The 14967-nt window shown below is 32.8% G+C and overlaps 1 protein-coding gene across 3 annotated transcripts in view; it reads left to right on the top strand.

The window, feature by feature from the left end:
* The window catches only part of LOC140792065 (protein unc-13 homolog), a 43656-nt gene extending 29307 nt beyond the window's left edge, over positions 1-14349 (top strand). For 2 of the 3 annotated variants that reach the window (XM_073142879.1, XM_073142878.1), the window contains exons 20-28: positions 2919-3036; positions 4858-5036; positions 5933-6014; positions 9032-9142; positions 9230-9336; positions 12298-12375; positions 12455-12550; positions 12891-12986; positions 13967-14349. In XM_073142879.1, coding sequence (XP_072998980.1) covers positions 2919-3036; positions 4858-5036; positions 5933-6014; positions 9032-9142; positions 9230-9336; positions 12298-12375; positions 12455-12550; positions 12891-12986; positions 13967-14128 — 1029 coding nt within the window. In that variant the 3' untranslated portion in view covers positions 14129-14349. The remainder of the gene's footprint in view (positions 1-2918; positions 3037-4857; positions 5037-5932; positions 6015-9031; positions 9143-9229; positions 9337-12297; positions 12376-12454; positions 12551-12890; positions 12987-13966) is intronic. The other variant, XR_012109691.1, reaches the window with a different exon arrangement.
* The last annotated feature ends 618 nt before the right edge of the window (positions 14350-14967 follow it).

Here is a 14967-nt window from a genome sequence, read left to right as displayed (position 1 = left end):
TATATTGAAATCTTGGATTAAGAAAATATTCTGTAGAATAAGCATTTAAACTTCAAATATTTAAATAAAAGTAAATTAATAAACTAATGCTTAGCAGTAGAATGCATATTTCTATGTAGTTTGTTTGTTTAATTTGGAATCAATCAACTTTCACCTCTTTTTATAACTTTTGCCTATATATATTTTTATTCACTTTTTTGCTATGTAGATAGCCTCGCATATAAAACCTATCTCAGACTTGTTTGCATTGCCTATAAGTCGTAATACCTTAACAAGAGGCTTAAATACTGCGGTGGTAATTATAATATTATGCCAAAATGTATTTTCAAAAGCTATCTTCAAAGCTTCACCTAAACTTCGATCTTTAGGTTTTATATTTTTAATTTTTGTAGACCACTCTAGTAATGTAAATACCCACATAATATTATATTTATATTGCATTATGCTCTCTAATGCTAGAAAATAAATGGTAAATCTAGTGAGGCCGGATTTGATAATCTCTCTATCACCAGTCATTTATTTAAGCAAATTAAGAACCCAATATGATTATGTATGAAGTTTGTCAACCTCTGACCTTTATATATGACTATTAATTTCAGGATCTTTGATAATATTTTTCAATATGAGATTAAGATAATTGACAACACATGGTGTCCAATATAAATGTTATCATTTTAATATAAGTAATTGTCTAACAGTCTTCTAATTTACCCCATTATTAGTAACCACTAGGACTATTCTTTTTTCATCAATTTCTTTTACTATCTCATCCATTAACTGAAAAATGTAATTTGTATTTTTAAAACAAATAGTAGCATCCACAGATTTCAAAAATATTGTCCTCATGCTTGAGTACATTAGGACATTAATTATATTTTTTATATTTTATGTGGTCCACCTATTTATATTGAGAGATATATGATTGTAGAAGAAAAATTTAGAGTTAGCCAGACCAATATATTTCTTTACATTTTTTTAATCTTTTTGATAGTTGTTTTGATAATAGTTTGTGTATGACCCATTTTAAAAAAAAATATGTATCTATCGGTCTAATATTTTCAAACTCCGATGTAAAGCTCGTAATATCAGGAGTCTTAAAACTACTGCCCTTATATTCTCTCCTTGCATAAGAAGTGATTTAGATATTTTGGAAATTGCCACCATTGTTTCTTTTCATCTCCTCATCTCTTTTTGTAATTCTGTTTTTTTTCATTGCCCTCATCTGTCTCTTGTTATCATTCTCCCGATTTTGCTCACTGTTATCATTATCATTGTTTTCATAGTCATGCATTAATTCTTAACGAATCATTAACTTTCTTATTTGTGCAATTTGTTTATCTTTCTTTTTACCTATTAGATAGACAAAATTTTCTCCTTTGACTTCCAAACTAACTTGAGTGCAAGTTGCTATATTTTCTTATCTTTCAGCTAAATGTTTTTCCAGACGACTAATATTGCCATTCATTTCCTTTCTACACGAGTTGTATTTGACACGCTTTTTGTCTTAGCTAAGAGGGATCTAATGTTGCCAGCAAATGTTGGTATTTTGTGACTTTTCTTTCAAAAGCATTTTAATTTAAATATAAACAACTAAACAAAGATCAAATAAATTATAATTCAACAAATATTTAATCTCAAATTCAGCAAATTACAGACTTCAACAAATATTTAATCTCAAATTCAGCAAATTACAGACTTCAGTAAATATTTAATCTCAAATTCAGCAAATTACATAATTCAGCAAATATTTAATCTCAAATTCAGCAAATTAAATAATTCAGTAAAAATTTAATCTCAATTTTAACAAATTAAATAATTCAGTAGATATTTAATCACAATTTCAGAAAATTAGACAATTCAGCAAATTCCAGCAAAAAATAATTTGGATTTTGGAAAGTTATTAGGTGAAAAGTAAAATCAGTAAGCTAAGGAGAGAAGAAAAAGAAGAAGAGATTAGAGAAGAAAGCCAAAAGAAAAAAAATTCTGTTGACTTTCACTGAAAAGAAGAAGAGATTAGATTAAGATAGAGCGAAAGAAAACCAAAAGAAAAAAAGTGAAAAATTATAGCACAGTGAAGGAGAAGAAGAAAGAGAAGAAAGAGAGAGTGAATGAAATTAAAAAATTGAGAGAAATAAAGAAATAAAATTTAAAAAGTTATATACCGGAATTTGTTGGAGTTCGCCGGAGTTAGATTTGTGTCGCCGAAATTCGTCAGAGCTAGATCTTTGATAAAAAGAAAGAGAGAGAAAGGGAGAGAGTGAGAAGAAAAGAGTGAACGAGAGAGAGGGAGGGGGAGAGGGAGCGGGAGGGAGAGGGAGAGGGAGAGGGAGAGGGAGGGGGGGAGAGAGAGAGACCCGAGGATATTAATAATTCATGTTAGATTCATAATGGATCTGCCCAGTTTAATCAAAACCTGCCGATCTGGCAGACCTTGCCTAAAGGAACACTGACTTCCTGGAACTCGTACGTATTTGTCCTACAACACAAGGAAAGAGAGGAGCAACATACATCGAGATAACAGTGATATATTTCTTGTTGGCTACCAGATGTTAGAAAATTCTATCATCTGACTAAGTTCATGTAGTGCTGTTAGGTAATAAATCAATTTAAGAGTTCCTAGAATATGATTAAAGATGACATCAACTGTTGTGAAATAGAACCTAGGAAAGAAGAATAAAGGACATGATATTGGCTGTTATTTACATTTTACAACATTCCTGGTGTCTACTATATCATGTCATGGATAATGCCTCCATATCATAACTGATGCTTAAAGTATCTTCTCCTCTCGACGTGGAACAACCTTACTATGTTTGTCAATATATTTATGTAGATGTGCTGTTATTAATTTTAGTTTGTAAGTCAGAAATGTTACAGTAAAACTTCTAATTCCTGAAGTATTAAATATTTTTTTGCAGACAGTGGATCAATTTTTTGCTCTAAATGTGCCAATGAGGGTTGGGGAACTAAATAGCCTCTGCCGTGGCCTTGATAATGCATTTCAAGTTTATACCCATCATGTTACTGAAAACATTGGTTAGCAACATCTTTTTCTTTCTTGGATAGAGCATTTTCTCAAATTTATTTCTATAGATTTCTGTGAGCAATTTTTTCCTGTTAAAGCAAGGTCATGTAGAAGATTCTTTAAAACATACTAATTGATTTATAAATAATATAGATAGTATCTGTAATACTTTTTAATTTTCCTTCTCCAAATAGTGAAAGGAATATCCTTGTTGCCAGGTTGAGAACTGAGAGTTCTCTTTGTTTGGCAATCAGATTGAGTGATTTTGGTAAGTTGACTTAATTAAATTTATTTCTCTTCAAGGTGCTCTTAAGAAACTTAATGCTGTCAAAGTTTCTGATGAAGAAAGGGAGTCTGGTTTGAACTTTGAAAATTTGATAGGTCTAGGCTTTTGTCTATGCAATCTCTTTTTTTCTGCAATTTCTCTTTCCTGATTTACCATAGCGGTTTTACTGTACGATGATATAGAAATGAACTGATACCCATATTAAAATATGCTTTTTCCAGAACTTTTGACATTCTAATCCATGAAGCATATTTTGATGTATAACCACCCAAATGTCCTTTAATTTAAGTGGTACATGCTGGTCACTTACAGAGTAGCAGAAGGGATTTTAAAAATCATCACTATTCCTATCTGTGTGCAAATCCTCTTCTTTCCTTCATGTTTATTGGAGGTGACATTAGAAATCACTTATTTATTTTTATTTATCCCAAAGTACTACCCTTTCTTCAATCTTCACACTTCTCTAAATCTGCAGCCCTTTATTCTATGAAGTTTTGGTTATGTTCTTAGCCAGAATCAGCAGATACAACTGGAACCTAACAATATGAACTTTGACCAGGGGTAGCTTTATAACATTGTGTTAGAAGACCTGATTTCATTATGCATTTTCTTAAATATTTTGGACTGAGTAAAGTAAATTTCTACCATTTAGCCCTTATATTTTATTTGAAGTGCTAATTTGAGTTTGTTTACACTTCTGAAATAATGAGCATGAGTGCAAAGTTCACTTACTGCAAGAACTCCCTGTTAGAAATAACTTTTAAGATGCAAGCTAGGATGTTATTTTATAGAGAAACGTATATTTTACCCTTCCTATGGTTAGGCCTAAATTCACGTTACCCTGCTATAGTTTTATTTATATCATTTTACCTTCTTATGTTATATTTAAATTAAAATCGTTATACTTTCCATCATATTTGACCAATCGACAGATCTAATTTGAAAATAATCATTACAGATAAAATTATAGAGAATTAGATAAGCTTTCTAATATATTTAAAATAATATTGATTAAATTTCAGATGACAAATATATTGAATAAATATATATTTTTGTCAATCTAAAATTCGATCGATATTATTTTAGATGAATTGAAAAGCTTATCCAATGTTTTATAACTTTGTTTCTAATAAGTTTGTATATTAGACCTGTAGATCCATAAGGGGGTAAACTGGTAAAGTGACATAAATGAAACAATAGGAGGGGTGAAGTGACTTTAGGTCTAACCACGGGGGGGGGGGGCTCAACTTTGTTTCTAATAAGTTTGTATATTAGACCTGTAGATCCATAAGGGGGTAAACTGGTAAAGTGATATAAATGAAACAATAGGAGGGGTGAAGTGACTTTAGGTCTAACCACGGGGGGGGGGGGGCTCAATTCTCACTAAATTTTCTTGTTAATTTCTTCCATATTTTTTTTGTTATTTATGTTAAATCCATCGCCGAGATTGTTTTTCATTTTGTTTAAAACACAAATTTTTTCTTCAAATTTCAGCAACCCATTATTGCGTGGATAGTGTTCCAACTCTGTTCCTTGATACTTGCAGTTAGCAAAGAAGATCTGCTACCGCCTGTGCCTGTTCTCACTCGCTATAAGAAGGAAATTGGAATCAAGGTTTTTGTGAAGAAGGAAGTAGGAGAATTCAGATTAACAGATGACAGGAAATCAAGCGAAATAAGTGCACTTTCAGTTGTGAAGCTTTGCATCCGACTAAATACTCTATATGTGAGTTTCTTATTGTTGCATCCAGATTGTAATTGAATGTAGAAAGTTATTTTTGTTAAGCCCATGAGACCTTTATAATTTGAGTTGCCAATGGCCTTTCATAAAATGCCTATAGATGTGATCAGCGGTAACTAGTATCACGTGGCATATAGCTTTATGATCAATCAAATGAACACACATCCAGCCATTCAGGAGCATTTGTTTTGGCACTTAATTCATTTTTGTTCATAAGTGATATGAATCAAATGAGCAATATAATAGAATGCATATTCTGCTTGAATCCATGTCTATTTGAGTGCAAACTCCATTAGTTGTGCATTGGAATTCTGAAAAAACCAATCTTGATATAGAGAAAAAAAAAGTGTTCTCACTTTATTTCACCTTAAGTAAGCCTTTTTGCGAACCTCGAAATGGTGAAATGGCTAAATAGGTGCTATATATGCATGTGTTTATGTATGGGACTGCGCTACAGACTTTATGTTAAGACTTCCACAAAAGTTGTAACAACTTTGAGAGCAACTCTAGGCTCTCGATTCAAAAAATAAATGATTACTGCTGTCGCTTTCCATCCTTGGATTAATTTTCTAAATCCTGAAGCATTAAGCTGCTAATGGCTCAAAATGTTCAGAATTTGCAAAATAAAGTATATATCCAACTCATAGACATATATATGACTAATATGGCAGACAAAAGTAGTGTTTGATACTAATAATGCTAATCTGACAACTAACAATGTAGTGCATGAATGTAGTTGAATAGTGCAAAATAACTTTATCCTTTTAGTTGCTAAGAGGAAGATCCTGACTTATTTTTCGAAACCATCACCTAGAATATACTTTATGTTTTGATTATTGGTTAGCATTTGATACTGATCAATGATTTTGTAATACAAACAGTATGCGAACACCCAATTAAATAAGTTGGAAGACAGCATTCAAGAGCGGTGGACCAGGAAGAAAAGCGAGAATCTTAACATTAGTATGTTTCTTTAGCTGTTGTTTGAATTATTTGACAGTTAGTAATATTAGACTTCTAAATATTTTTGTAATCATTACTTCACTATTACTTTGTTGTGTTACAATGTTCTTTTCTCTTTCTGTATGTGTTTGGTGATGTTGTTTGTTTATAAGATCGCCACTAAATCTGTATACTGCTTTACATTCAAATAAGAAATATTGAGCACTACATGTAGGTTTTCTTCATTGAAACTTTAGTTGATGATCAGCCTGAATAGTGCCAACAGTCAGGCATGAGGATGGCCAAAGATAGTTATCAGAACTTGAGCACTATTCTGCTTAACATGTAAATGACCATGATTTTCAGTAAATGGTGCCAACCTTAGAAGAAAAATGCTTTTTCTTTCTACTTACATTTGAATGTTGTATTTTTTCAAAGATTTAAGTAAGAACATATCTTAGGCTCATTATTTATTTTTGTTTGTCATTATGGACCTTCCACTTATGAGCCTCTTTGCACACAAAGAACAATAGAAGAAACATGGTTTATAGCTATTATTGTCATGACTCAAAATCATCATGACCAGCCATGTATCTCAATGCACTTGAGATATACGAAGCCTTACTAATACTTTTTAACTACACAATGACATGACAAGAATTAATGAGAAAATCTGACTTTAATAATTAATTCAAGAATAATTAAAAAAATAAATGTTATCACTAATGTGTCTCTAAGTAAATTAAATTAATAGATAGTCTAAAACATAAAAATCAAAAGAACTGAAAGGTAAAAATGGTGGATTCTAAGTGAAAATGGAGTTCCAGTGTATCCTGCTCAGTCGCCATGCTAACTATTACCTAAAATATTAGAAGAGAAAATCTAATAAGCCAACAACTATAGCTCGGTGAGTGAAATTTACTTAAAAGCTAAATAAATTCAAAATTTACAACTTAAAATTTAAATCCAATAACATAAAATGACAATTCCACTAAGCATGTTCTTAAAGTAATAATAATGGCAATAATAATATATAAAGTAATATCTCATAACATGTTTAGTTCTAACATACTGAATTTTTTTCAATAATAATAACATCATTTTTGTCAATTGGGTCTATATCGTGTGGATCTACATCAACTAGAAATCACTTAGAGATGACACTTAGTTCTTTGCTTCATAGCTGATCCGATGAGAATTACCAGGGTGTGTCACTATGTGATAAACGCACTGTCTTTTTCACTAATCGTTAAGGTATAGGCAAGGACTCATCCGTGAATGAATCCCTTGACTTTATTTCTCTCCTCCTCCTAAAGAGATTATAGTTATCTCATGAAGTCTTTCAATCTAACCTGAGACTGTTCTCTAACCCCGCCAGAGCCACCTTAGAAAGTCACCGTAGTGATTTAAAATAAGATTTTTCCTTCGACTTCCAGTTAGACTTGAGTTATTAGGGAAAATCGCAAACGATTTATACCGAGATTGTTCTTTAAGTCATACTAAATATCAATTATATTTTTCTCTATTAAAATTTGCTATTTGCACGAAGTATAACGATGTACTAAATCATATATTTTGTACACAGAATTATAATAATTAAATTGCACACAAAATATAATAAGAATTTGCACATAGAGAAATATGTAATTTGATAAAAAACATGAAAATAATATAAATAAATTGTGAGTGAACTCACTCACCCGAATCTAGTTAAAACAACTGAAATCTCTAATCTCAAGTCCACATGCTAAAAATTACCACCTTTAATAATAAATAATAATAAAATTTTAAATTAAATAATATCATAATTTATAAAATTTAAAACTAAATAAATTACTTAATTAGACTAAATCAAGCCTAATTGGTTGGGCTGGGTTATAGTTGGCCCACAACCCATCTATCAATCCACTTAAATGGATTGAGCTAAAGGCTCAATCTAATTAAGTTAATTAAGTCGGGTCAAGTTCCTTGGATTTGAAATCCAAACCCGACACAAATCCCTTAATTTAAGGGATGAAGATGAGACTCCGGTTGCCGAATTTGCCTTCTTTATCCCGAAGGGACTGACAAGAGAGAGAGGGAGAGACACTGGCGATCACTGTCGCTGGTAGTCCACCGACCATGCTAACGTCTTCCTTGCGGCTTTGACGACATGAAAGAGGAGAGGGAAGATCAGCCATGGCGACCGGTGGTAGGAGATCTTCCATCCATGGCTGACGGCGACTTGAGCCACGAGGGCTCCAAAGGAGAACACTTGCAGCACGAGGCCAATGACGTGCAGCTTCCAGTGACGGAACGGCAACGACTAGAAGTTGCCGGCCGGAATTATTCAAGGACGAAGCCACAACCCCACAAATTAGGTATTTCTAATCTACCCTATTAAATATAAATTTAATTTAAGGGGTGGGAGAGGTCTTACTAACGAGTCACGTGGTGGTCTCCGATTGCTCCGGCAGTCCAATTCCACGACGACAACTTCGATGGTAAAGAAAGGAAGAACAAGAGGAAGGAAAATGTTGGGATAAAATCGAGAGGAAGGGGGATTTAGGGTTTTATTTATAGATAGAATCCAGATCTGATTTTGCTTTGGATTCGGCCAAAACTCTCGCAACTTCCTCGTCGCATGTCGAAGAGGGAGAGGTTGAAGGGTGTGCACGTGCAATGCGCGTGCACCCCAAGAGTTTTTTTTTTTCAGTTCTTACAATTATAGTGTGTAGATCCCTTTAAATTATGTGAATGTATCTCACTGTATTTTTAACTTGATATAGTTTCTATAACAGCTATGGCTACAACAATTTTATATGTTTCTTTATATACCTAATGATGTTTCTATCATTTGACACCGCATATGTGAGTTCCTGATCCATTAGAACAATATTCCACTGTTGACAATGAATTATACTCCTCTAACCTGGTTTAGAATAGAGCTATGTTGTGCTTTTAATGTAGATTCCTATGTTATTATTGGCTTTACGCTGAATTAGGAGAAACCTGAACTTCCTGTCTCCATATGAGTTAGCTATCTGCCTTTTATGTAGGAAGATCAATGAATGAGAGATCTATAAGCTTTGCTTCAGTGCAGAAGAATGCATTTGATGGGAGTAGGAAAGAAATTAATGCAGCTATTGATGGAATTTGTGAGTTTACAGGTATGCATATCTGTACTTTGGACTCCTTTGGAAACTAAAATTTATATAATTTACCAATTGTGATGTAAACTTTCTGATGTTTTTCAGGGACAAAAATCATATTTTGGGATCTTAGGGACCCATTGATAGACAACTTGTACAAACATAATGTATCACAGAATCGATTGGATACACTTACTGAAGCTCTTGATGCGGTAGGGTATGCCTGCATATATAGTCTTTTGGAAAATTAATAAGGAATTGAAGAAAAGCTTTTAGCTATGCAATTGTTACTAAAATCCAATTCTTTCATATTTTCTGACTGCTTTCATTTCTGGTCACCTCCATTGAACTAGGTTACATATTGCTTTTCATCTGAACCCTTACATATATTAGTTACATGAATTAGAAGTCCCTTCACTGCCTTTCTATTTTTGAGATCCGCAGTTACATACCTAATGCTTGCTTCATGAAAATGTCAATTTATGCACAAGCTTTGTATACCCATAGAAGCATAAGTCATGAAAAATTATTTATGCAGATTTTAGAAAGAAAAAGTAGAAAATATTTGCAGATTTTAGAAAAAAAATTAGCTCTGTACTGGAGGTGATAATAATTTGTTAACTTACTAGGAATAAATTGAAATTACCCTGCATGGACCAGATGAACTAAAAATCATGTGCTTCATGTCACTGTACAGTATGCATTAAAGCATTATCAGCATGTTGCTGTATAACTCATTTGCTTCCCATTTAAAGGTCATCTATATTCAAATGGCTTTGGCATATATTGCTGGTTCATCCACTTGTTCTCTACTCCGCACTCATTTAGTAACTAAATTTTCTTGATATGTTATTCTCTATGGAACTAGGAGAGGCAATTAGGTCAGGTCGTGTTAGGTTCATATTGGGTCAAGCTTGGTCAAGTTCAACCAAACAGGAACATGACATGTTTATTAAATGGGTTGGAATATTAAACATGATCACGACTTGTTTTATTAAGCGGGTTACATCTAGCACCCATTTAATGAATGAGTTACACGGGTTATGAGAGATTACATTGGTTATTCGGGTTATAAACAAGTCTATTTGGGTTATAAACATGTTTATCCAGGATATAAATGGGTTATTTGAAGTTATTCATGTCATAATCAGGTTATCGGGTCATAAATGAATTATCAGGTTATAAATGGTCAAACTTAGATGGGTTGAGTAATAAACATGAACACAACCCATTTAATAATCGGATTAGATGGATCAACTTGTTTCTCGGTTATATTAAACTCAAACTCATTCAAAGCCTTCAAGTTTATTTTGGATAAAAAATTGCCACCCCTACATAGAAGTGACCCTTCAATCGAAAGAGGCATGGTGATTTTCACGTAGGATCATCAAGCAGTCGTCACAAACAAGATTCTAACTCTTCTTTTACTAAACTGCATACATGCTTTTGTCGGTTTGGGCTCTCCAATCTTTGTAGCTGTCGCTACATTCGGTGTAATTCAGGTAACGGGGAATCCATAGTTTCCATATCCTAATGAAATTGGTTCCATGTACAGCCTAAACCAGATCCAATATTCATCAGGTAATAGTCCACGTTAAGTATTGTTTTACCAAGCATAGACCAAACCAAGATGGGGAGCTAAGATTCAATGGATCTAAATGCAAAATCTACATCCAACTTTTAACTAGACTCTAGCTGGCCATGTTTGTTTACAGATATATGTCTCTAAGCGCTATCAGTAAATTACTATCAATCAAAGTTCTTGGTCCCTTTTACACTCTTCAACACTCCCTGCCTACGAAGTACGAATTCTTTGCCCCTCCATATCGGTATCCGATACATATCGGATACCAATACAACACTGATACGGTCCAATACTTATCTGATACGGTTGGAGGAATATTTGAATTAGAAAAAAATTAATTTTAAGTTTCTAATAGGGCACTGATATCGCGAGATACGGCTCTAGTACATTCCTTGATCATCCAGCCCCCTCTATTTTTGTGCTAAAAGATGATATAAAATATATACCTATATATATATATACACGATTATCCAATCCATCATGATACTTTTAGACTTTGTTTATTTGATAATAAATTAAATATATAACTTGAAAACCACCTAAAGATCCAAATTTATTGTAGATTAATAGTTGAATTAGGTTTTAATGTTTCACTAATATTTTGAGTTTCATATCAGTTTCTATTACAATATTTTTCTAAAGTTTTAAGCATGTAGATATTAAATCTGTAGTTTTCTTTCTTTTTATCTTATCATTTTTGAGATAATTATTTTTTACCCTATGTTATATTGGTTGACAATAGATTAAAAATATATTATTTATTTATTTATTGGTGTATCCATGCCATATCTATATCCTACTTTTAAGAATTTGTCATATTTGTATCTCTGTATCCTTTATCCATATCCGTGCTTCATAGCTCCTTGCTATATCATTTCTTACCCACCTAAAAGCTCACAGCCTCACACAGTGATTCCTCTTCTCAGAACCATATAAAGAAATCAAAGGTTCATGTAACTACTTTTATTAGTTTATTTAACACTACTAATTCCTTATATTTGTTAACTGTTTTCATTATTTTAACTAGATTCCCACTTTTGATATGGTAATCACCTTTTCTTTTTATTACTCTTTTTACTGTTGATTAAAGATCAAGTTCTGTCGAATTTATGTATGTTTTACTTGTCCATCAGAAACATGTAACTTGGCAGCTCTCTTGACTAAAAGCTGCCACTAATTTGCTACTTATATTTTTAGTTATCTTACATCTTGACAGTACTAATGGAACAATTTTTAGTTAGCAAACAATTCAGAAGTTTCAGGTCTGTTTTTTTAAAATTTATCAAGAGACCAAGGAATCTTTTCCTTAACAGAAGTGGAAAATGATAACTGCCTTCAAAATTATAATATTCACTGTTAACCACCAAACAATTGTTTTTCATGGATAATGTTTTTAACTGAGATCTTGTTACAGAAAGACCTGTAGGAATGGAAGTAGTAGAAAGTTATTATGCATGGTAGATGCAAGCTAAATCTAATTTTCGTAGTTGATTACCTTTGTTTTCCTTAGGTTATCTTTGCCTTTTCCATAAATGTCTGTGGAGTTCTTATTTGATGACTATGCCATCTTGTTTTGGGTTTTCTACAGGTGCTAAACCAACTGTGCGATGTCATTGTTGAGCAACTTCGGGATCGCATTGTCACTGGCCTCCTTCAAGCATCCTTGGTAGCACTTTAATGACATTTGTGAGAATAATTTTTTGAGCTCAAAAGTGCCATGATATTTAAATAGTTCTTTTATGTAGGATGGGCTACTCCGGGTAATATTAGATGGAGGGCCTACTCGGGTCTTCTCTCCTAGTGATGCTAAATTGCTAGAAGATGATCTTGAAACTTTGAAGGTATGTATGACTGCCTCCTTTTGATGGATATGCACATGCTGAACAAATACTCCTCCTGGATACCGTGACTTCTAGATTAATTAATTGCAGTTTCAATTTTAACTAGTTCTTCAGATGAATGAAATTAGGGAGCTTTGTTTATCTGCTAATAATAAGGTGTTTGATGCTAGCTATCTTCCATTATCTAGAAGCTTGTTTTTCAGATTAATTATGACCATCCCCTATCTTGGGTATTTTGATTGTGGAAAATTGTCTTTAAGAATGACAACTTTTGTGGTTTAGTGATTATGCAAGGAGAATATTATGTAATGTTTGTAAAACGCTGTTCTGTGAATTGCAGGAATTTTTTATATCTGGTGGAGATGGGCTGCCCCGAGGAACAGTTGAGAACTTAGTTGCACGTGTTCGTCCTATACTAAAATTGCTTAATTTTGAGGTATGAACTCATACTTCAGTATTGTTGGAAATAATTGCTAATGCCCAAGTACTAACAATAGTAAAGCACGTGTGCTGATCAGCAGGCTAGCTATCAATTCATGTTTCTGAGGTTAGAAATAACAACTGAAGTGATAAGATTAGTCCTGTTCTGTTCCTACTTGATAATAGGGCCTACATGAGAGTTGCCCTTTGTTTACAACTAACAGAAGTGTGAGGATTCAAGAGATGCACTGGCTTATGCTGTCAGTAAAATTGGTTAAAGCCGTCATGTGGTGGCAAACTGGAGCCAGTTGTTATTTGCAGCCAATAACATTGTTTGAATTTGACTGAAACTAACTCCAAGAATACTTCTCCAATGCCCAATCCTGTATATTTGTGTTTGCTCCAGCCAGTTGGTAGCCTAACTTCACTTATTAGGTTTCGAGTTCATGTCCACATTTCAGATTGCTATAAAGAAAGCGAATGATAACCTATGCTAAAAGAAAGTGAATTAACAATTGAATGCTCTCCTGCTGAATATTTGGTCTTGTATATCACAGTATCACACTACTATATGCAATGTAATGTGACTTTATAGTTGCAAGTTTGTAACTTCAATTGATGCATATTATATTTTTGGGATATTTTCCCATTAAAAAGTATAATTCTTTGATTGTCACGGCAGCTATAATCTTCCCTTCCCTTCTGATGTGATCTTTGCTTTTCTAATGTAAGAAGTGTTTGCAAGTAGATATTTAGCTATGAGACAGCTTTAAGCAGAAAGTCATTAGTTACCACTATATCAAATATGGTAGGCCCAAAGAAGGACCTGTTAACCTATTTGCCGACAGTAACTGAGAGCCTTATTTATTTCTCAATAACGTTGACTTTGATTTTTATTTGATGGAAACTTTTGCTGCATTACTCACTGTGCCTTCTTGTTTTGTTAAAGATTCCTCTTTTCCTCATTGATCAAAGCTGTTTTCTGTGTTCTTGCAGACCCGTGTGTTGATTGATGACCTGAGAGAAGTAACTCAAGGAGGGAAAAGCAAGTATGGAGCTGATTCCAAAACACTCCTGAGAATTCTGTGTCATAGAAGTGATTCAGAGGCATCTCAGTATCTTAAAAAGCACTTCAAAATACCCAAATCAGCAGCTTGAAGTATCCATCTTGGAGGATCAAAAGTTTTCCATTGACATCATTCTGCCGATGGAGCAAGCAGAAGATCCCGTTATTCTTTTACACTCGTGTGATGTAACAGTTTCTCTGAGGAAAAAGGATCGAGTTTTGCGGATCAAACTTATGTAATTTGTAAAAGATTTCTGACATATACTTTAACATTGTGATCCCTTGTTAATATCATACTCTTGATCTTGTCAAAGTGTGCCAATTTTACAAACATCTTCTAATTCTTCTACCATATGAGGAAATCAATGTGCCAATTTTTGACAATTTTTTTTCTCAAAGATATGTTGAAATTTACGTAATGTCCTGGCATGCATTAGTTGATTATATTGAGAGCAAACATGTGAACACAAATATTAGCATTTCTTTCTTATTTACTTTCTCAACTTTAGATTATCTTGCTAAATTTCTATTAAAAGTCATTTTACACTTCTATACTTAAGAAAGTTTTAAATCAATCTTTATATTTATAATTAAAGTAAAATTATTAGTTTTTTTGGGGTCAAATTTAACTTAGCATCATCGAAATGATTAAAATACATCTTTGTCTTTTGCTGGGCAAAATGCGAAAGATTTTAGATAATATTGCAAAAATGACTAGAATAAATATGACATTTATTTCAATTTAACAAAAAAAAAAAAAACACAAGTATGAGATATTCAAATATATTTAACTCGAGATTATATTTAATCTAATATCACATTAAGTGAGATTCACATTTATAAAGTCACATCCAACAAAGTAAAGTAATAAGATTAAAGGCACGTTAGATGCTCACTTAAAAGGTAATAAGAAGGAAAAGGTGGCAAGCAA

The sequence above is a fragment of the Typha latifolia genome, chromosome 7, assembly GCF_019914945.1.
Source record: "Typha latifolia isolate L0001 chromosome 7, TyphaL0001v2, whole genome shotgun sequence".
Lineage (NCBI taxonomy): Eukaryota > Viridiplantae > Streptophyta > Magnoliopsida > Poales > Typhaceae > Typha > Typha latifolia.
This window is presented reverse-complemented; position numbering and strand designations above follow the sequence as displayed.